This window comes from Plecotus auritus, assembly GCF_963455305.1.
Source record: "Plecotus auritus genome assembly, chromosome: 5".
Taxonomy (NCBI): Eukaryota; Metazoa; Chordata; class Mammalia; order Chiroptera; family Vespertilionidae; genus Plecotus; species Plecotus auritus.
The window spans coordinates 103466948-103488995 of NC_137776.1; the positions used below are offsets into that span (position 1 = coordinate 103466948).

The 22048-nt window shown below is 42.9% G+C and overlaps 1 protein-coding gene across 2 annotated transcripts in view; it reads right to left on the reverse strand.

Moving 5' to 3' along the window:
• The window catches only part of IARS1 (isoleucyl-tRNA synthetase 1), a 109719-nt gene that overhangs the window by 26452 nt on the left and 61219 nt on the right, over nt 1-22048 (reverse strand). For both annotated transcript variants that reach the window (XM_080670826.1, XM_080670827.1), the window contains exons 15-22: nt 21904-21977; nt 21116-21310; nt 19460-19546; nt 17783-17866; nt 16746-16890; nt 15206-15326; nt 7730-7821; nt 6801-6878 (exon numbers count right to left, since the gene is read on the reverse strand). In XM_080670826.1, coding sequence (XP_080526952.1) covers nt 6801-6878; nt 7730-7821; nt 15206-15326; nt 16746-16890; nt 17783-17866; nt 19460-19546; nt 21116-21310; nt 21904-21977 — 876 coding nt within the window. The remainder of the gene's footprint in view (nt 1-6800; nt 6879-7729; nt 7822-15205; nt 15327-16745; nt 16891-17782; nt 17867-19459; nt 19547-21115; nt 21311-21903; nt 21978-22048) is intronic.

Sequence of the window (22048 nt, forward strand, 5' to 3'; positions counted from 1 at the left end):
CAAGTTCCAGAAGAAAATAAAAATTAGAGCAGAATAAAATGAAGTGGAGATTAGTTCACTACACAAAAAAAATTAATGCAACAAAGAGCTGCCTCTTATATAAAAAGATTAACAAAATTGACAAATTCTGGCTACGACTCATTACAGAAAAAAAAGAGAAATAAGCAAGATGAGAAATGAAAGAGAAGTTACTACAAACATCACAGAGGATCACACTAAAATAGACCACCAAATTCAATAACTTGAAAGAAATGAACAAGTTCCTAGAGATATAAAAGCTTCTTAGACTGAATCTCAAAGAACTGGAAAAATCTAAATAGACTAACTGTGAGGAAATGGAAAGAACCATCAAAAATCTCCTAGTGTCAGGTAGTTGTGGCTCAGTGGTTGAGCACTGACTCATGAACCAAGAGGTCCCTGGTTTGATTCCTGATCAGGAGACATGCCTGGGTTGCGCGGGCTCTAACCCCAGTAGGGGGCGTGCAGAAGGCAGCCAATTGTTGCTTCTCTCTCAGCAATGTTTCTATCTATCTAAAAATCAATAAAAAACAGAATATTCGAAGAGTGAACCAAGATGGTGACGCAGGTAAATGCCAGTACTTGTTGCCTCCCACAACCACATCAAAATTATAACTAAAGCCCTAGCCGGTTTTGCTCAATGGTTAGAGCATTGGCCTGGGGACTGAAGGATCCCGGGTTCGATTCCAGTCAAGGGCATATGCCTGGGTTGCGGGCTCGATCCCCAGTAGGGGGTGTGCAGGAGGCAGCCGATCAATGATTCTCTCTCATCATTGATGTTTCTATTTCCCTCTCCCTTCTATGAAATCAATAAAAAAAAATTTAAAAAAAGGGATAATAAAAATGATTTTACACACACACACACACACACACACACACACACACACACACACACATATATAAAATACAGAACAACCATCATTCAGACCCAGTTGAGATCTGGCTGAATGGAAGTCCTACAACTAGAGAAGTAAATAAGAAAGCACATGCCACACACCAGACCCCTCAGTCCAGGTTTCCAGTACTGGGAAGAGAAGTCCCCACAACTTCAGGCTATAAAAACCAGCAGAGATTGAGGTTGAGTGACATGGAGTCCCAGCAGTTCCTCTTAAAGGTATGATACACAGACTTACTCCCTCTTAGCTCCAGTGCTGGGGCAGTGGCCTGGGGGGACATACGGGAAGGAACTGGATTGTCTGGCAGCAGAGCAAGAAATAGAATGTGGCTTTCTTCCAGAAAGGGGTGCTCACAGGATTCATCGTTCCTATGCTGAGACCTCCCCTCGAACCCCTCCCGTCCCAGAGCTGACTGACAGGTGTCATATCTGAGTCTCCATCAACCTTGCTCACACTGCTCCATCCTGGTGATTCTAAAACTCCGCCCCACCCAAGCTGTAGTGGCTTTTCCGTATGAATGGCCTGTCCTTGCTCAGGCTTCAGTCTTTCCTAAAATAGCTAAAACAAGCAGAAGCTGGCATCAGCATGCTCCATACCTCTTAATAAGAAGCCTAACACCCAGCACTAGCAGCAGCCTGCCTTGCTTCACAGCTGGGCCTCGCCCGGGCACCTCCAAGCCCAATACAAATAGCAGCCATCTGCAGATCACTCTGTAGCTCCTGCCAGTGCACTCAGTGGACAGCTTCAGACCACACCGTATTACAACTCTACACATACACAAGTAACACATGCAAGGAATCTAATGAACAAAATAAACTAATGAATAAAATAGAACCAGAGGCATGGAATCATGAAACAGACTGATGAATCTCAGAGGGAGGAGGGGAGAGGGTGGTTGGGACATCTGTAATACTCTCAACAATAAAGATTAAAAAATAATTAAGTAAATAAACAACAGGTTTGAATATTTTTTTAAAAAAAATCAATGAAAACATAAAAAACAAACAAGTCATAGCCAGTATGGCTCATAGGGTAGAGCACCGGCCCACAGATTGAAGGGTCCTGGGTTTGATTCTGGCAAAGGGCAAGTACTTCAGTTGCAGGCTCAATCCAGGGCTCTGACTGGGACATGTTTAGGAGGCAACCAATTGATGTGTCTCTCTCACATTGATGTTTCTCACTCTCTCCCACTCCCTTCCACTATCTCTAAAAATATAAAAATCAATGTAAAAAAAAAATCTTGGGTGAAGATTAACAAAAACAAAACAAAAATGAACCAAACTAAACAACTCCCCACAACAACAAAATAAACCTCCTAAAAGCCAAAAGTGCAGGACCAGAAGGCTTCACCAGTGAATTCTACCAAAAATTCAAAGATCCTGCTCAAACTCTTCTAAAAAACTGAAAAGCCAATACTTCCTAATACATCTTATGAGGCCAACATAACCCTGATACCAAAACCTGGCACAGATAACACAGAAAAATAAAATTACAGACCAATACCTCTGATGAATACAGATGCAAAAACCCTAAATAAAATACTAGCAAATTGAATACAATAGTACATTAAAAAATAATACACCATGATCAAGGGTTCATTCCAGGGGTACAAGGATGGTTCAACATACACAAATCAACTTAGCCTTTTATATATACAGAATAAACTTAATTAGACCTCTTTCTGATGTAGCTAAACTTTTTCCAGCCCAGTGAAGCACCCCAACTTCTCTTTCAGGTAATTGTCAACAACACAGCAGTAAATATAAACACAAAGCAGATTATTATCGTAGATCACACAGGGAGAACAAAGGGTAAAATATTTAACTGCAGCAGTGTTTGACTATATTCTACACAGTGAAAAAACCTGAAATCATTTTCAAGATCCACCATTTCTTCCTTCTCTTCAGTCGGGTTTCTAAACATTCTAAATCTTTGTTTTCCGGCTAATGAAAAGAAAATAGAATCCCACCAAGTCTACTATTTACCTACTCCAGGACTTCTGTGAAGATCAAATAAGATGAGGCATGGGAAAACGCTTCACAGACATTCAGTTAAAGTGTGAAATGTTTGCACCAGGCTATAAAGCAAGCCGTGTTCCTGAGCTGAAGAAACTGCAAGGAGGCTAGTCATCACTAGGGAGAGAAGCCAGGCGTTGCTACGTGATGTCATTACCCAGTGCCCACATCAACCATTTCTGGGCTGGGCTGGGCTGTGGGCTGCATTTTGCACCATGGAGTCTCGGCGGCATCAGTGTGATTTGGTGGGCTGTTGCTCTGAGGTGGTGGTGTGGCCTGTGTCCCACTTGGGAGAAGCCAAGTGTTGCTTTGTGGGCACCAGGTCCACAGTGCCATTTCTCTGTAAATGGCCAGTGCATTGAGCATCTGCCCTCTGGTGGTCAGTGCGCTTCATAGCGACCGGTCAGACACTTAGCATAAAAGCTTAATATGCTAAGTGTCCAGTCGTCCATTTAACCAATTAAAGAAGGCCGCTCAACTGCTCGCTATGACATGCACTGATCACCAGGGGGGCAGACAGTCAACTGGTCGACCAGTCGCTATGATGTGCACTGACCACCAGAGGTCAGACACTCTGACCGGTAGGTTAGTTTGCTGCTGGGGTCTAGCTGATCGGGACTGAGCAAGACGGCCGGAAATGCCCTGGAGCCCTTCCATGATCCCTCCCTGGCTGGCCAACCTCCCACGTCCCTACCCAGCCCTGATCGTGCACCAGTGGGGTCCCTCGGCCTGGCCTGCACCCTCTCGTAATCCGGGGCCCCTAGGGGGATGTCGAAGAGTCAGTTACAGCATGATTCCTCAGGCATAAAAGGCTAATATGCAAACTGACCAGTCGCTATGATGCACACTGACCACCAGGGAGCAGACACTCAATGCAGGAGCTGTTCCCTGGTGGTCAGTGCACTCCCACAGGGGGAGAACTGCTTGGCCAGAAGCTGGGCTCATGGCTGGCGAGTGAAACAGCAGTGGTGGGAGCCTCTCCCACCTCTGTGGCAATTGGACATCCCCGAGGGCACCCGGATTGCAAAGAGGGCACAGGCCAGGCTGAGGGAACCCAAGTGCATGAATTTCGTGCACTAGACCTCTAGTATAAAATAGTAATGGAAGTCCTAGCCAGAGTAATCAGGCAAGAGAAAGAAATAAAAGGCATCCAATTTGGGAATGAAGAAGTAAAAGTGCCACCGTTTGCAGATGACATGATTCTTTATACAGAAAACTCTAAAGACACCACCAAAAAAACTATTAGAAACAATGAACAAATACAGTAAGTGGCAGGATACAAAATTAATATACAAAAATACACTGCTCTGCTTTCCTATATACTAACAATGAAATTTCAAAAACAAACTAAAAAAAGAACAAAAAATCCTTTTGCAATTGCAACAAAAATGGTAAAATACCTGGGACTAAACTGAACAAAGGATGTGAAGAACCTGTATACTGAAAATTGCAAGATATTATTAAAAGAGTTTGAAAAAGACACAATAAATTGGAAAGGTATTCCATATTTATGAATTGGAAGAATCACAATAGTTACAATAGATATATTATTCAAAGCAATATACAGATTTAATGCAATCACTCATCAAAATCCCAATGGCACTTAAAAAAGAAATAGAACGCAATATCATCACATTTGTATTGAACCACAAAAGACCCCGAACACCCAAAACAATCCTGAGGAAAAAGAACAAAACTGAAGGTATCACACTCCCTGACTTCAAATTATGCAAAGCAACAATAATGAAAACAGCATGGTATCAGCAGAAAAACAGACACAAAATTCAAGGAAACAGAATTAAGAGCTGAGCCCAGAAACAAACCTACATGTATGTGGGCAAATGTTTTTTGACAAAGGAGCCCAAAACATACAATGGAAAAAAGGAAAACTTTTTAATAAATGGTGCTGGGGACATTAGAAAGCCACATGCAAAAGAAGCAAACTAGTGTTTATCCATATATATTAGAACTTAAGTACTAAATTTTATGAACCTTGGTCTTACAGAGAATTCTATGAATTTGATCCCAAAGGTAAGGGAAGTAAAAGCAAAAATAAATGAATAGGACTGTATCAAACTAAAAAACTTCTGAACAGCAAGACACCATGAACAACAAAAACAAACAAACAAACAAACAAAAAACCAAACGAATGGGAGAAAATATTTGCAAACAATAGCTCTGACAAGCAGTTAATATCCAAAATAGATCAGGAACACAACACTGAAGAAATAATCCAATTACAAAAGGGGCAGAAAACCTGGACACTTCTCCCAAGAAGACATAGAAATGGCCAACAGATCTATGAAAAGATGCTCAACTGCATCAGCTATTAGGAAAATGCGAATCAAAACTAGAATGAGATACCACCTCACACTTCTTAGAATGTTATTATCAATAAGAAAGCAGTAATAACAAGTGTTGGAGAGGTTATGAAAAAACAAAAGATTCATCATTCATTGTTGATGGGAATGTAAACTGTTACAGCAAATATGAAAAACAGAAACAGTATGGAGGTTCTTCAAATTTGTTAGGAATAGTTACTATATAATCAACAACCCCTCTTCTGGTATCCAGTGGAAAAATTTGAAAACATTTATTTGCAAAGATATATGTATCCCTAGTTCTGTGTAGCAGATTCATGGTGGACAAGACATTAAAACAACCAAAGTGTCCTTCGATCGATGACTGGATCAAGAAGATGTGGTACATATATAAAATGGAATACTACTCAGCTAGAAGATGAAACACCGTCATTTGCAACAACATGGATGGACCTTGAGAATATCATGGAAGCAAAATTAAGTCAGACAGAAAAATCTAAGAACCATATGATTTCACTCATATGTGGGATATAAAATTGAAAACAACAAATGAACAAACAAGAAAAACAAACAAACAAAAACTCACAGACACAGGTAACTACATAGTTGTTACTGGAGGGAAGGGGGTGAGAAGGGAGGTATCAAATAAATGGTGACAGAAGATTTGACTGGGTGGTGGGCACACAGTGCATTATACAGATAGGATGTGTCAGAATTATACACTTGAAATCTACATGATTTTAATAATCAATGTCACCCCCGTAAATTAACCAAAGAAAAAAGGAGTCACTGACCAGGTGTCAGCAAAGGCAATATAAAAAGGACTCAATGTCCCCAAAAGTTAGAACCTCATCTTCAACCTGGGGAATACAACCTGCTTCATAGGGTAAAAATGAATGAGAACAGAGGCGAGGAACCAGGCAGGAGACCTCACACAAAGCAGGCTCTCATTCTGTGTATGTTTAGGAAATATACAGAAGGCTTATAATTGACAATGGAGTAGCTGAAATAAGATATGAGGAATTAAAACAAGTACAAGTATACTGTATATTATTTAATTAATATTTTAATTGGTAGGAATATGTTTGGCGAGATATTAGTTCAAGAACTTCACTGTTACAATGATAGTGAAGAAGAGGTCTGATGTTTAGGGGAACTTTGGCAATTCAATCTAGATGCAAGAACCATGACCTGAAACATACTGCCAGTGGTGAAAAGAAAAAAGAAAAATCCAAATTGTTTTATAGTATTAACTTTTCACCACCTTTACTTTATTTAATTTTCCCATCACCATTTATCCCCCTTATATCCTTCTTCCACCTTCCCATCACTCTCCCCCTGTAATCACCACAAAAATCCAACTTTTGAAACTTGCTTAGTCCTTACTTGACACGAAAGATTTCTGAAAAGGAACTAGAGATTTAAGTTGCTTTAAAACTCCATTTCTATTTCCGGTGGACCAAATACAGAATACAGACAGAGGACACTGAAGCAACAGGGCGCAGTGAGCAGCCCCCAGGACCAGTATAGAATGGGGCCAAGAATCTTACCATCAGTCTGCACAGAGAAAGCAGAACACTGAACAAGGTTTCCAGGGCCCTAACACAATCCTCCATCCCGTTTTCGCCCTAGTGAATAAAAAAGAAACACATACTGAACTGTTAAAACCAAGTAAGAAATTTATTAAAAAGAGACAATCCAGCCCTAGCTGCTTTGGCTCAGTGGATAGAGCATCGGTCTGTGGACTGAAGGGTCCTGGATTCACTTTGGTCAAGGGCACATATACACTTATCGAAATCCGGGACCCCTCAGGGGATGTCAGAGAGCCGGTTTTGGCCTGATCCCTACAGGCCAGGTCTAGGGACCCTACCAGTGCATGAATCCATGCACTGGGCCTCTAGTATGCATATAAAATATTTGGTTAATCTCTTCCCACCCTCCTCCTCCTCCCCTCTGAGATTCATCAGTCTGTTCCATGTTTCCATGCCTGTGCATTGAGCGTCTGCCCCTAGTGGTCAGTGCATGTCATAGCTACCGGGTGAACAGTCACTTACGCTTTTATATATATAGATAGAAGATTGTTTATGAATGGCTTAAGTCTTGAGACAGGACTTATTCTTCACTCATTAAAAGTCCCCAACATGCTCAAGGAAGTTTTATCAATCACTGACCCTCTGAAGATCACAGTTGTATATGACATTTGAAAATATTGGCAAAACTTGCTTTGGGTTTTAAGAGGTATGCTTAGTTTACTCCTCCATGGCCCTGAGCCTCCCTCCAATACGGCATGTCCATAACTGTGTTCTGAAAATATGCACCATGGCTTTTAAAATTTATAGGTCCCTATCCATCAAATGGCGATGGAGTTAATATGCAATGTAAAAAGAAAAAAATTGCTTCAAAACATTACGGCATTGGGCTGTACTCATTTTCACACTTCCTACAATTTCTGCTCTTCTGAAGAACAGCCTGGACTTACCTTTAATCTTCGGCGGTTCATCCTGACATACCAATTGGTCAGAACATCGACAAACTTGACCAGGCGGGGCACCACAGTATAGAGCCTATAAGCTAAAAGTAAGACCAATCAATCAGGAACTGAGAATAGACTAAGCATTTGGGGTACTTGGGGAACACAAGAAAAGAACGAGTAGCTCTGTCATCCAAGGGTCCCATGCTTGTTGAGACAGAAAGAACCAAAGGGAAGCAATCACACTGGCTCATGCACTGAGGACATATTCAATGACCATAAAGTGTCTTGTGGTGCACAAAACTGCCCTGTGAGCCACTGTCAGTGAGAGAAATGGATATCCTGTATGTGTGGCCAAGAGGCCAACACTGCCCATCACACGACGCCAGGAGGCAGGTTTACCTGGAGCTGTGCTGCTCTGTACATCAACTAAGACTGACACACAGAAAGTCCTAATTAGATGTTAAAGGGCACAGCATAAGTCAGCATTTCTCAACCAGAGCAACTCTGTCCCACAGGGGACACTGGCAATGCCTGGAGACATCCTTGTCATAACTGAACATGTGGGTGCTCCATGCATCTGGCAAAGGGACCCCAGTGAAACCTGCTGCTCAACATCATATAACACACAGCCCAGCCCCACCAGAGAACCCACAAGTCCAAGCTATCCTTCATGAGGCCACTGAGAAATTTAGCAAGAACCATGAATAAAATAGAATAGGCTTTCTGAAGACCAAAATATGAACATACCTCATTTTACTGTACTTGTTTTATTGCATTTCAGAATTTTTAAAATACAAACCGAAGGATTCTGGCAATCCTGCAAGTTAATTAGCACCATTTTTTCCAATATCATTTGCTTGCTTTGTGTCTGGCCTGATTCTTTCAATATTTCAAACTATTTCATTACTATATTTGTTATGATGATCTTTGGTCAGTGGTCGCTGATGTTATTATTACAAGTGTTTTGGGGTATCACGAACTATCCCCACAAAGCATTTCAAACTTAATCGATATGTGTTGTGTGTTCCAATTGCTCTACTGACTGGCCATTCCCTTATCTCTCTCCCGCTCCTCAGGCCTCTCCACTCCCTGAGATACAACAACATTGAAATTAGGGCAATTAATAAAACTACAATGGCTTCCAAGTGCTCAAGTGAAAGAAGAGCTGCACAATTACTCCTGGTGAAGATACTGTGAAGCCTGTTGAAATGACAACAAAGGATTTAGAATATTACATAAACTTAGTTGGTGAAGTAGAAACAGGGTCTGAAACTGACTCTAATTTTGAAAGAATGTCTACTGTGGGTAAAATACTATCAAACAGCATCCCATGCTATAGAGAAACTGTTCATGAAAGGAAAAGTCAACTGATGCAGCAAACTTCATTGTTGGCCAATTAAAAAAAAAAATTGACACAGCCACCACCACCTTGATCACTGAACAGGCATCAAGATGAAGGAAAGAAACCTGGCCGGGTAGCTCATTTGGCTTGAGTGTCGTCCCAATATGCCAAGGTTGAGGGTTCGATCCCCGGTCAGGGCATATACAAGAATCAAACAAATGCATAAATAAGTGGAACAACAAATCAATTTCTTTCACTCTCTCCCCCATCCTCTCTCTCTAAAATCAATCAATAAATCCTATATAATAAAAGCCTAATATGCTAAGTGTCCGGTCATCTGGTGACTGGTTGACCGTTCAACCAATCAAAGTGTAATATGCTAATGATATGCTAAGGCCACTCAAACACTTGCTATGATGTGCATTGACCACCAGGGGGCGATGCTCTAGGTTAGCTTGCTGCTGGGGTCTGGCCAGAGTGAGACAGTTTGGACATGCCCTAGGGTCCTCCTGCAGTCCCTCCCCAGCCCTGATCGTGCACTGGTGGGGTCCCTTGGCCTGGCCTTGCGCCCTCTTGCAATCTGGGACCCCTCAGGGGATGTCAGAGGGACAGTTTTGGCTCAATCCTGCAGGCCACTTCCCTTGGGAGGGCGCCAGACACAGGGCTCACGACTGGCGAGTGCCGTGGTGGTGGCCTGAGCCTCTTCCGATTGCGCGTGATTGGGCGCGAGCCCGTGGCAGGCGCAGTGGGGTCAGGATGCCCAGGAGCGACAGGTAGGAGTTGTAGGTGGTGTTGGACTGTGGGTTTCGGCAAGATCCTCATAGGCCACCCAGAGGGACCCCATCCATGCACAAATTTGTGCACTGGGCCTCTAGTAAATAAATAAAAGGAGGACAGAACCCACACCATCAAAAAGGTTCCTACTGAAGGCTCAGATGATGGCTAACATTTCTTAGCAGCATTTTTTGTTGTTGTTAATCCTCACCCAAGTATATTTTTTCCCATTGCTTTTTAGAGGGTGGAAGGGAGGCGGGAGGAAGAGGAGGAGAGAGAGACATCAACTGGATACCTGCCACACGTGCCCCAACCAGGGGCAGGGAGTAAAGCTCAAACCAGGTACATGTCCTTAACTGAAATTTGAACCAGTGACCATTCTGTGTACAGGTCTATGCTCTAACCACTGAACACATCAGCCACGACAAGCAGTAAACTATTTTTTTTTTAATAAACTTTTTTAAATTAAGGTGTGTACATTGTTTTTGACACAATGCTATTACACACTTAATACTATAAGCACAACTTATATATTCACTGGGAATCAAAAAACTTCACATCACTTGCTTTACTGCATATTCTCTTTATTGGATACTAGTGGCCTGGTGCACAAAATTCATGCATGGGTGGGGGGGGGGTTCCCTCAGCCCAGCCTGCACCCTCTCTAATCAGGGACCCTTTTGGGGATGTCCGACCGCCAGTTTAGGTCCCTAAACCGGCAGTCGGACATCCCTCTCGCAATCTGGGACCGCTGGCTACTAACCGCTCACCTGCCTGATCGCCCCTAACTGCCCTCCCCTGCTGGCCTGATCTTGTCCGCAATTGCTCTCCCTTGCCGTCCTGGTTGCCCGCAACTGCCCTCCCCTACCGGCCTGGTTGCCCCCAACTGCCCTCCCCTGCTAGCCTGATCTCGCCCCTAACTGTTCTCCCCTGCTGACCTGATCGCCACTAACTGCCTCTGCCCGCCTGCCTGATCATCCCTAACTGCCCTCTCTTCCTCGGCCCCCACCACCATGACTTTGTCCGGAAGGGAGTTGGATGTACAGAAGATGGCGGGTCGACCTGGTCTAATTAGCATATTACCCTTTTATTAGTATAGATTACATAGGATAGGATTCCTTAAATGGGGGGGGGGGGAGGGGAATCCTTTTTCAGCAGGAGGAGTTGCTCTTGGCAGACAAAAATACATAATCCCACCCTAACCGGTTTGGCTCAGTGGATAGAGCGTCGGCCTGTGGACTGAAAAGGTCCCAGGTTCGATTCCAGTCAAGAGCATGTACCTTGGCTGTGGTCACATCCCCAGTAGGATGTGTGCAGGAGGCAGCTGATCGATGTTTCTAACTCTCTGTCCCTCTCCCTTCCTCTCTGTAAAAAATCAATAAAATATATTTAAAAAAATACATAATCCCTATATCTGGACTGATAGCCAGCCATATGCACTATGCTGTCTAACCAGTCATTAAAAAATTGAACCGCTTTCTTACACCTTACAACAGCTATTGCCCTTAAAAGCCCTCCTCAGCCCCCACCTTAGGTTCTGCCTTCACAGTTCACCCAGATTAGGTTCTGACTGGTCAGTTCCTATGCCAGTCAGCGTCAAAAGCTTCACCTCCTAGACAGCCATTGGCTCCTCACACTTGACCCAGATTTGTTTCTGATTGGCAATTTCTATGCCAGTCAGTGACAAAAACTCTGCCTCCTAGGCAGCCATTGGCTCCTGACAGTTTACCCAGATTTGGTTCTGATTGGTCCGTTTCTATACCAATCAGCATCTCCGGTCCTATCTCTGGGCCTGATCAGAGAGGTGGGGCTGATCAGCAGCCCCTGCGGCTGCTGACGAGGCCGAGAGAGAAAGAAAAGCAAGGGTTGATCAACAGCTGCCACGGAGGCTGCGGATCAGACCCTGCTTCTCTTTCTAGGCCTCTCTCCAGGCCTGATCTGCAGCCCCCTCGGCAGTCAGTCCTGGGTCGTCACAGCAACCTAGCACTGACTGCAATACTGACTTCCCGTTGGTCGAGCCTTCGGTCATTACAGACCCTGGATTTTTATATATTAGGATTTGCTTCATTGTGGTGGTCTGAAACTGAACCCACAATATCTCTATGCCATGCCTACAGTCAAAGAAGGAAAGCTAAAGGGGGTAGTGAAAGGCAAGAAAATCTGTAAAGCATTAGAAAGACTGGAAGTCTCCTGTGAGGAACTCGAGGGCCAGCAAGAAAGTAAGGGTGTCTAGCCCATCTTGTTTGAGGCACAGGCTTATTTTAGGGATTTTCCCACTCATGTCCCCTTTCTCTGTCGTTCAAACAACACAATTTATTTTAATGTTCAGTGACTGTTAATAATGCTGCTAGTCTAAGCCAACATGGTGAGAAATTGCCAAGGGCAGAGCTGCTCTCTGCTGTGGTTCACAAAGAGCAGAAAGAGGTGCTGCAGGCCTACCCCCTGGCCAGTCCCTGGCTGTTTGCACATTCCCAGACAGGTGATGTCTGTGATTAGAGGCCTACTCTGTAAAGCAAGCATGTCAAACTCTCGGCCCGTGGTCTGCATGCAGCCCACAAAGAATGTATTTGCAGCCCAGCCAATTTAACCGTATATAAGAAACGTTTTAATGAAAATTTCATAACTTAATTTTTACAATATCCTATGTAATTATTAATAACGAACTACAACGTTCGCTAATGGCTGATTACTATATGGTGTTGCATTCATTTCCCTTACATGCCTACGTGTACCATTTCTCTACACTAATACCAGCAGTGAATATTTTAGCAGCTGATAGTTCACATTAGTCTTGAACTGACTTGTTTGGTGTGCGCAACAGTAAATATTTCACTTTCAGAGAACAAGAAAAATAGGTTTATTTGTGTTATGCTAATTAATTTGTGGAGTTATTCAGTGTCTGGTACGTTAATGTTCAAGAAAAAATACTATTAAAATGTTCAGTTATTTTATAATAACGAAGACTCATTTATTTCAGCCCTTTGTATTCAGCATGTCTCTATCAAAATAAATCTATGTTTCTATGAAAATTGAAGCTTTTGTTTTTTTGCGGCCTACATACACTTAAACCTTGTTTATTTGGTCCATGGTAGCCTTTGAGTTTGACATGCTTGCTGTAAAGAAAGAGGCCTGCCCTAGATGGTTTGGCTCAGTGGATAGAGTGTCAGCCTGTGGCCTGAAGGATCCTGAGTTCGATTCTGGTTAGGGGCACATGTCCAGGTTGTGGGCTCAATCCCCAGTAGGGGGCATGCAGGAGGCAGCCAATCAATGATTTTCTCTCATCACAGATGTCTCTCTCTCTCTCCCCCTTTCCCTTCCTCTCTAAAGTCAATAAAAATATATTAAAAAAAGAAAAGAAGGAGGCCTAAGTTATTCTTAGTGTTCATTACACTTTTCATCTTCTAGGAAGCCATCATAACCTACTTCCTATATTCAGGTTTCAGTTTAGAGAGACGAAGCCCATGGGTAATGAGCACACAATAAACAGAAGCAGTAGCAAATATCGCTGAGATCACTATAAAAGTGTCACGCTTCAAGGAAGCTACTTCAAACTCTGTTGACAAGGGAGCTGAGGGCACAAGCTGTATCACGCAGCCTGTGTGGAGCACACCTGGCCTCTCACATCTGGCTCTTCCTTACCACTAAGCTGATGTGCATAAGCTGCCTAACCTCTAGCACCCAGTCAGACTGGGCACACTCTTCAGGAGGGCACAGCTGCCTAAAGATGCAGGAGCCCCAAGCAATAAGCCCCAGCATGGTTTTCCTCCCATTCACATCACTCAGGAGGAAGTGAGCATGGCTGTGAGCCCGTGTCCTGGGAGCCTGGTGAAATCCCACTCAGTAGTCTGCTTCCCACACTCATTTCCATCATCACTTCTGTCCAACAGATTGGCAGCCATATGATCCTTATGTTTAAAGGGGTGGACATAGTCCGTCAGGATGACTGGTGAGCATGTGGAAATTCCTGGGCTCACTGTCCTTTGTGCCAGGATCAAAGGCACCTACTCCAGTAGAAGCCATGCACCACCTGAGGACGGCAGGCCCCTGTCTGCACCAAAGGGTGGCTCTGCTCCTCGAATGCACGAGCACTGCACCTGCACGGCAGCCCCTGGCACCCACAGGTGCTGAGGGAGGCAGGTCAACCTTGCTAAGGTGTGCAGCACTGGGAAGCCCACCTACTTTATCAGACCCACCCATCTCAAGTATCTGAGTTAATGCTTTCTAGAATTTTCCACCCTGACTTCTGGTTGCTCCATCTCCAACCTCGAGGAAACCATCATAACCTACTTTCCAACCTCTGTATAAACCAAATTCATTGCTGTAGGTAACAGAAATATAGGAAAATGTCTACTTCATTACTGCTTTTCTGTATTTCCTAATTTTTCTAGACTGAATAAGGACACTTATTTAATAAAGTAGACTTGACAATAAATAAAAATTTTAAAAATCTATATAAAAGGCTGAGCAACCATCCAACCGGTAGCTATGATGCAGATGCACAGTGAACACCAGGGGCAGACACTCCGACCGGTAGCTATGACGGGCACTGACCACCAGCAGGTAGCCGCTCAACACAGGAGCTGCTGAGCCGCAGTGACTTGGCAGCGGGGTTCTCGGGTGATGCACCCTGGAACCAGAGAGGAGGTAGCCCGATTCTGGGGTGCATCATCTGAGAACCGCTCTCTTGCAATCTTGGATCCCTCAGGGGATGTCTGAGAGCTGGTTTTGGCTCAATCCCCACAGGCCAGACTGAGGGACCCTACCTGCCAGAGAAACCCCACTCACTACGCAGACTCCCTCTGAGCCACGGGTGCCACCCCAAGTGTGGTCGGCCAAGGAGGGACTGCTGGAGGTTGGCTCCAAGGCGTATCCAGCCTGTTTAGCCCAGTCCTGCCTTGCCGGCCATCTTCTAATTAATTTCCTTTCAATGTGCATGAATCTGTGCACCGGAGCACTAGTAACAAAATAAAGGACCTACTAACAAGTACTACTTAGTGAGTACCTACTACCTACCAGCTACTTGATGTACACAATCTCTATCAGAGCCTTAGAATAACTCTAACCAGGTGTTTTTCACAGAAAGAAACTGAGGTTCCCAGACTAGGGAACAGCACTGAGTCTGTGAAGGGATGAAGCCACTGGGCATCCTTGGAGACGATTCCCCAGGCCTTGGAACAGCATCTTCTATAACTAGCCTTGACAAAATTATATTTGAGTGCTGAAAGAAATAACTATTTATCTACTATTTATCTCTTAAAATTTTTATAAAATCTCCTTTGTTTATAAATAAAAAGTTAAATATATAAAGAGCAATCATGAAGATTAAGAGTCCTTAGTCCTGGGAGGAGGGCCAAAGAGAGACACACCTGCCATTTCGGTCTCAAAGAATGCAATGAGCGACTGCATGAAGGACAGGATCCACCGGTCTGTGATGTTGGCACTTTCTTTAACCATGTTCTCATTGTAGAGGAATTCCATTTCTTCCTCCTAGGAATGAATTGACAATTATTGAAATATTCTGTTTGCTTGGGGAAATTGATGTGAAGAAATGAGCTGTTTAAAGCACTTAAACTGAAATAGCCAATACCATGTCCCGCCTCCCCCGATCCAGGCCCACTGGCAATCTAAATTTCTAATTTTCAGTAATATTTTCAGGATAAGCTTATGCTTGGGATATTAAGTCCTCAATTAGTGAATTACGTTTTTGAGAGGAGAATTTAGGGAAAAAATTATTCTTCTGCACCAAAGTATGATTATGAATTGAGAAACATTCTAAAATATTGTCAATAACTATAGGGTATAGTTACTTTAAATCTGAGGGAGGAAAGACAGTCTGGATGACTGTCTACAAATTGAAAATGAGCACTAGGAATTAATGTCTCAGCTTATATTATTCATTTTACCCAGAATGCTTTATTTCACCTGTTCTCCCTTTGCAAAATCTTCCTCAATTGTGAAGGGCCACCTCATCTGTCCCTGCACACACAGCATCACCACCAGTGGCAGAACAGTGGTCATGCTAATCCTTGCCCAAATTCATGGGCCTGATGGTAGAGCCAGTGTCTTGCTGCCATGCCCAGACCAGGCTCCACACTGGCAGAGGCTGCAACGTGGCCCTGCCTAAGAACTGTGGGCCCAAAAAAGTGGTTAGAATAATAAGCCAGGAGCACTAGGGACCTGTGGAAAATGCCCCCTGGGAAGCTTTATTCAGACCTAGACAAGCCAGAGGCAGAAGTTACAAGTGACCGGACTGCTGGAGTGTGATGTTCAAAGCTCAGCTTTCCAACCCATTTCTCAGGAAGGAATAACATCCCATGTTTAGTCAACAGTAATTTACTAAGCAATTCTACTTGTAAGATGCTGGAGGTAAAAAGATCAGTGGTACCAGGCCCTAACCCCAATGGAGTCCTGAAAGCACAGACATGAGCCTACTTCATGGAGCAGGAGAGGCAGCTTCTCAAGAATGCTCATGGGCAGCAGGGCACTGCTCGGAAGGCACTTTCATATACATCACAATCATTAATTTAGGTCCTAAGACCCCAATGAGAATTTCTCTCAATCACAACGAGTATCAGCCCAAAGGCACCCAATGCGGGCCTTGACTCTGAGACAGTATATGACCCTTCACTGGCTCTGCCATGCCCCACCCCCACTGGTTCCATGAAGAGAGGGGAACTGGCTGACTAAATGAATATCCAATGCAACTCTTCTACAGGTGAGGCTGCTGTCTGCACAGGTGAGCTTGCCGAGGAGCCCCGGTCCCATGCTACTGGCCCAACAAGGGCCCCAGATAACTTCACCAATGGCCTCCCAAGTGTCTCTGACCCTCCACATCACAGGGACTGTGCAAACCCAGCTCAACACAGCTGGGAAGGCAGAGTTCAACCACAGCACCACAGTCCACACCTTCTGCAGCCTCAGGACATTCTGGATGAAGAAGCGATAGGCATTGTACCAAGGGAGTAGCACGTCCTTCAGAACATCACGAACACCTTCCTCCTTAAAGCGGAGGTTTTCTGCTCTCACCACAGGGGAGTTAATCAGATACAATCTGGAAGAGAAAAATCACACCGAAAAGGAACGTAGACAGTCAACAATGATTACGTGACATTTGACAGGGCAACACCAAAATTATCATTTCTTCTACAAAAGGGATAATTATGAATACTCTTCTCATGGTCTATTTTAAACTGACAAAGCTCTTACTGTTACATGCATGAGGCCAAGCACATTATAAAAGGAGATGTAAGCCCAGTGCAGGCCACTGGTGGTGGGTACATCAGAACCCAAAGGCGGCAGCCAGGCCCTCCTCCCAGAATGCAGGCACCAAAGACTCACCAGGAGCAGCTGTGTGTGCTCTGCTAGGGCAGAGGGCTGGGGGGCTTTTAATTTGAACACTCTATGATCTCTAGATTTGAAAATGTCATCATTATTTTAAAAACCACTTTGGGGGGTTTGAGTCAAAATCATACAAATTTAGCTCCCCCTGTAGCAAAGATACATTTTTTGAAAAGCAAATTCTAAACCACATCTAAGGAACATGACTAACAGAATGAGAAATGCTTACATAAAAACAACAAACACACCCTAGCCGGTCTGGCTCAGTGAATAGAGAGCATCAGCCTGTGGACCAAAGGGTCCCGGGTTTGATTCCGGTCAAGGGCATGTACCTTGGTTGCAGGCTCCTCCCTGGCCCCGACCCTGGTCAGGGCTCCTGCAGGAGGCAACCAATCGATGGTTTCTCTCACATCGATGTTTCTCTCAGTCTCTCCCTCTCTCTTCCATTCTCTCTAAAAAATCAATGGAAATATATCCGCAGGTGAGGACTAACAAAAACAAACAAACAAAAATAAATAAAGGTGATTAAATGTAAAAAAAAAAAAAAAAAAAAGAAAGAAAGAAAAAGACGACAAACACACACAGGGCAAATCATGGGCGTTTACCTGAGGGCGTCAGCACCATACTTATGGATGATGGAAAGTGGATCTGGATAATTCTTTTTTCGTTTGCTCATTTTCTGGCCATCACTTGAAAAACAAAAGTCAATGTCACAGTTTATCTTTATATATGGTTACAGCTATTTTCAACTGGAACACATAAATGCAAAGGGCATACAGCCAATGTTAAAGTACAACAATAAAGCTGTCTGTCAGTATCTGTAAGCTTCTTTTTAAATACTGTGTTGAGTCAACAGAGAAGTTTCAGAAGAGATGAAGGAAGACATTATAGTGTAACAGTTAAAAATACAGATGAGGCATTTACCTTACAGAAATGAAAATCTATAGTGACACAAACCTTACAACAAAGTTGACAGCTTTATTCATTGTCAGCAAACACTGGAAACAGCTCACTTGAGCAGGTGAAGAGTCAAACTCTGGGTCACCCATATGCTCATCAAAGAAAAGGAAGGAACCACAGATACACAAGCCCCCCAGGACCCTCCAGGGAGTAATACTGAGCAAGAAAAGCCAATCTCAAAAAGTTACACATGGTAGAATTCTATTTACATAACAGACTTGAAATGACACCATTTCAGAGATGGAGAACTGATCAGTGGTTGAGGAGGAGGCTGAAAGGGCAGAAGGATGTGGGTGTAGTTATAAAAAGGCAACAGAGGGACCTGAGATGTTCTAAGGGTTGAATATCTTGACTGTGCTGGTGGATATAGGAATCTACATGTGATAAAGCTATATGCAACTAAACACACACACAAATCAGTACACATAAAACGGGGAAACCTGACTAGGATTGGTGTATTGATTGCATCAACATCCTGGATGTGATCATGTATTATAGTTTTGAAAAATGTGACCACTAGGGGAAGGAAACTGGGAAAACTCAAAAGGGGCCTCTGTTATTTTTCACAATTGCATGCAAATCTACAATTCAATAAAATTTCAATTTAAAATGTGAAAAAGCAGAGCCAGTACAGCCAGACTGCCTGAGTACTTGAATTTACCACTTATTTATTGTGTGTCTTTGGGCAAGTTACTTACTTTTCCTGAACTTCAGTTCCTCAAATGTCAAAAGAACTCTGGGGATTAAGTGTGTGAAGATGTGTAATAACTCACAACAGGGCCTACTGCCATTCCCCTCACTGCACATAAAGCTGGGTACCTATGTGAACATGCTTAGTTTCTTATTTTTATTTATGTTTTACTTTTAATAACTTGAGGAAGTACAGGGAAAAGAAGAATAAGACTCCTATGCAATACTAGAAACCTCTATAACCCATTAATTTCCTCATGTTAAAAAGAAGACAACAAAAATCTATATTAAAGGACCAGTATACAGATTAAATATGAGCTATAAGCAAAAGAACTTCATGGAATTCTAAAAACACACACACGTTATCACTAGACGATCCCAGAAAAGACCTCCCATTCCATTAGGTTGAGCTCTCAACCCAGCCCTGCTTCCTAAGACAAAGGGGAGTGGGTGGGAGACAGAACGCAAAAGATGGACAAGTACACAGGACAGGAGTTGGATGAAAAGTGCAGAAAAATATAAAAAACAGAGAAGAAATAGTAGGAACAGAGTTGGGGCATTCCTGAATTCCTCTATTCACAAAGGATGGTTAAGGAACGGAGAACCTTGTCATTACACAGGAGTGCACCTGCCTTGCAAGGACGAGCCCATTCACAATCACATTCCTGAAAGGTGGTTGTCCAAAGAGAGCTGTGGCCAGCACCAGCAGTGTGTAAAACCTAGAAAAAATATCACAAAGAAAGAGTTAAGAAACAAAGCAAGAACCAGAAAAGAAATCAGCATAGAGAAAAGCTATGTTTACTTGTTGAACTGAATTTCTGTTTTGGATCTGTTACACTTCTTGATAACCACATAAAGCAAAGGTTCTTAATTTTGGTGACTTATTAAATCATGTCAGGATCACTGAAAAAAATTATACCCAGGACCCACTGCAGAACAGCTCCTGATCAGAAAATGAACTGTGTTACTGAAAGCGAATAAAGGCCTGGAGCCAGGTGCTGGCCCAGTTGAGGACACACCATCACTCTCCTCAGGAAGCCAGCTGGACAGCTAAAAAGCAGAGAAGGTCAGAGAGGAGCGGTCTCTCAGGACCTCCCCAAAATACAAAACTGAAAATCAAGAGATATCACCTTTAGCACAGGGCCATATGAGACAGTCTTATGACAAAAAACCAACAAACCAACCCTAAAACAACATATCTCTCATTCAAAAGTCAAAAGATAGACGACAGGAGCAGAGGCAGTTTTTATTCTGTCAGTCAGATATCAAATATGTTGTTTATTTTGCTTGCTAGCTTGTTTCCTAAAAGGACTGCATCACATCCCTGTAAGCTGTCCCAATAAGTGAGGCTCTTGTCACCTCTAACCTGATTTGCACTCCAAGAAGATCCCAGGACATGAGCAGATGAGGTTGGAGACCAGACCCCATGGCTACATGAGCACCTGAAAAGACATCCCATTCCCTAAGGACTGCTAATAGTTGCCAGATGGCACCACTCCTCTGAGAAACTCCCTGGGAAGAGGAGTTTGTGCCTGGTACAGTTTCTACAGGTAAATGGATTGGAAGCTGAAAATAGCACATCTCGAATCATTAGGCTGGAATTTAATCAATTTGTGATGACTACTGCAATTTGTAAAAGCAGAAAACACCACCAAAATAACTTAAACACTCCTGTAAAAACATTATTAATGAAAATATAATTAGAACCTCGACCAACCAAGATCATCCACAAAAAGTAGGTAACTTAACTTTTTTATAATTAAGAGGGCAAGGGTATGGCTTTAAATAAGGCACCAGGTAAAACCAATAGCCAAATCCTCTCCCCATGATCTTTTAAAATCTAGATGTTTTAGAATGTTAATTTTTGTAAAGCTAGTCTAACATCTAAGCACATTTCCAAGCACCCCTTTTTGCATTTGTAGTACCCCACTCTTTATCCTGTATTTACTAGAAAATACTCATTACACATTTGAGTAAATGATTTGAAGTACACAAGCTATGATCATCACACATTAAGTGTTTCTTATCATTTACATTTCCAGTGAAACAAATCTCTATACTCCAAGATATCAGTGAAATAACTGAAACTCTAAAACTACAGCCTACCATAGGAAGAGACACCTACTTAAGACACTAACGAGTTACTTGGTATAAGGAGCAGTGGGCAGAAGAGCCTATCTCCCTGACACAGTCTTCCATGCACACAGCTGATAAAGACCACATGCTAAGTAAAGTAGCTGCTAAATAAAATGAAATCAACAAAACACTTAAAAGAACAAAAAACATACCATCCTCTGGTTTGATCAATGCCTTCAGCAATGAAGTCTGCAGGAAATGCATCTTCAAACTCCTTCTTATTTTCAAATGGGTAATGAACTTGAGCATAGGGCATGCTGCCACTCTCAAACCAACAGTCAAACACTTCAGAGATGCGACGCAGCAATCCCTTCCCACAGCGTGAAGGAATGGTCAGATGGTCAACGCTAATAAACAAAAATGTGTTAAGCACAATAGAACTTGCAGTTTAATTGCCAGTAGGAAACACAATCTCCTGAAAGCTCTTCATATGAACAGAAATACCGGCAATTCTCACAGGCTTTCAGAGAGCACCAAGAGTGCTCGACCTAGGTTATATACCAGAGGCCCCTGCCATCTACCTCAAGGACAGAAGCCACCCTTCCTCATTATGACACAAGTTATCAACAATGTAATTCAGCAAACTAGTTTGATTTCTATATGCAGCTCCAGGATCTGCTAGAGACCCCACATCTTAACACATTGCGGACAGATCACGAGAATTCTCGCTTCATATTACACAGTGCTTTACAAAGTATCATACTTTAAAAAGATATTAGCTTGTAAGAATATGTGATAAGTAACTTCAAAATGCAATGGGCATTTAATTTTAAAGTGTGCCTTCATTTATGTAAAATGTTTTTTGTACTCGTTCAATAGAAACTTATCTGGCCATGAAGCTAGCAATAAAATTACTGGTCTGCAATGTGTTAATAGGCTAAACCTAGGCCAAAAGCTCTGAATGACAGAACTGACATGAATCACACACTTAGAAACTGACCTCTCTCTGTGGAGATCTGAGATCTTTGTTCCCGACAGTTCTTCAAGTTCTGCCATTGACCCAATGCATACTATCTGTCAAAACAAAGTTAAAAAGCAAGAGTGCCACAGAAGCAAGGATCACAGAGTTTATTTCTGTAACATTC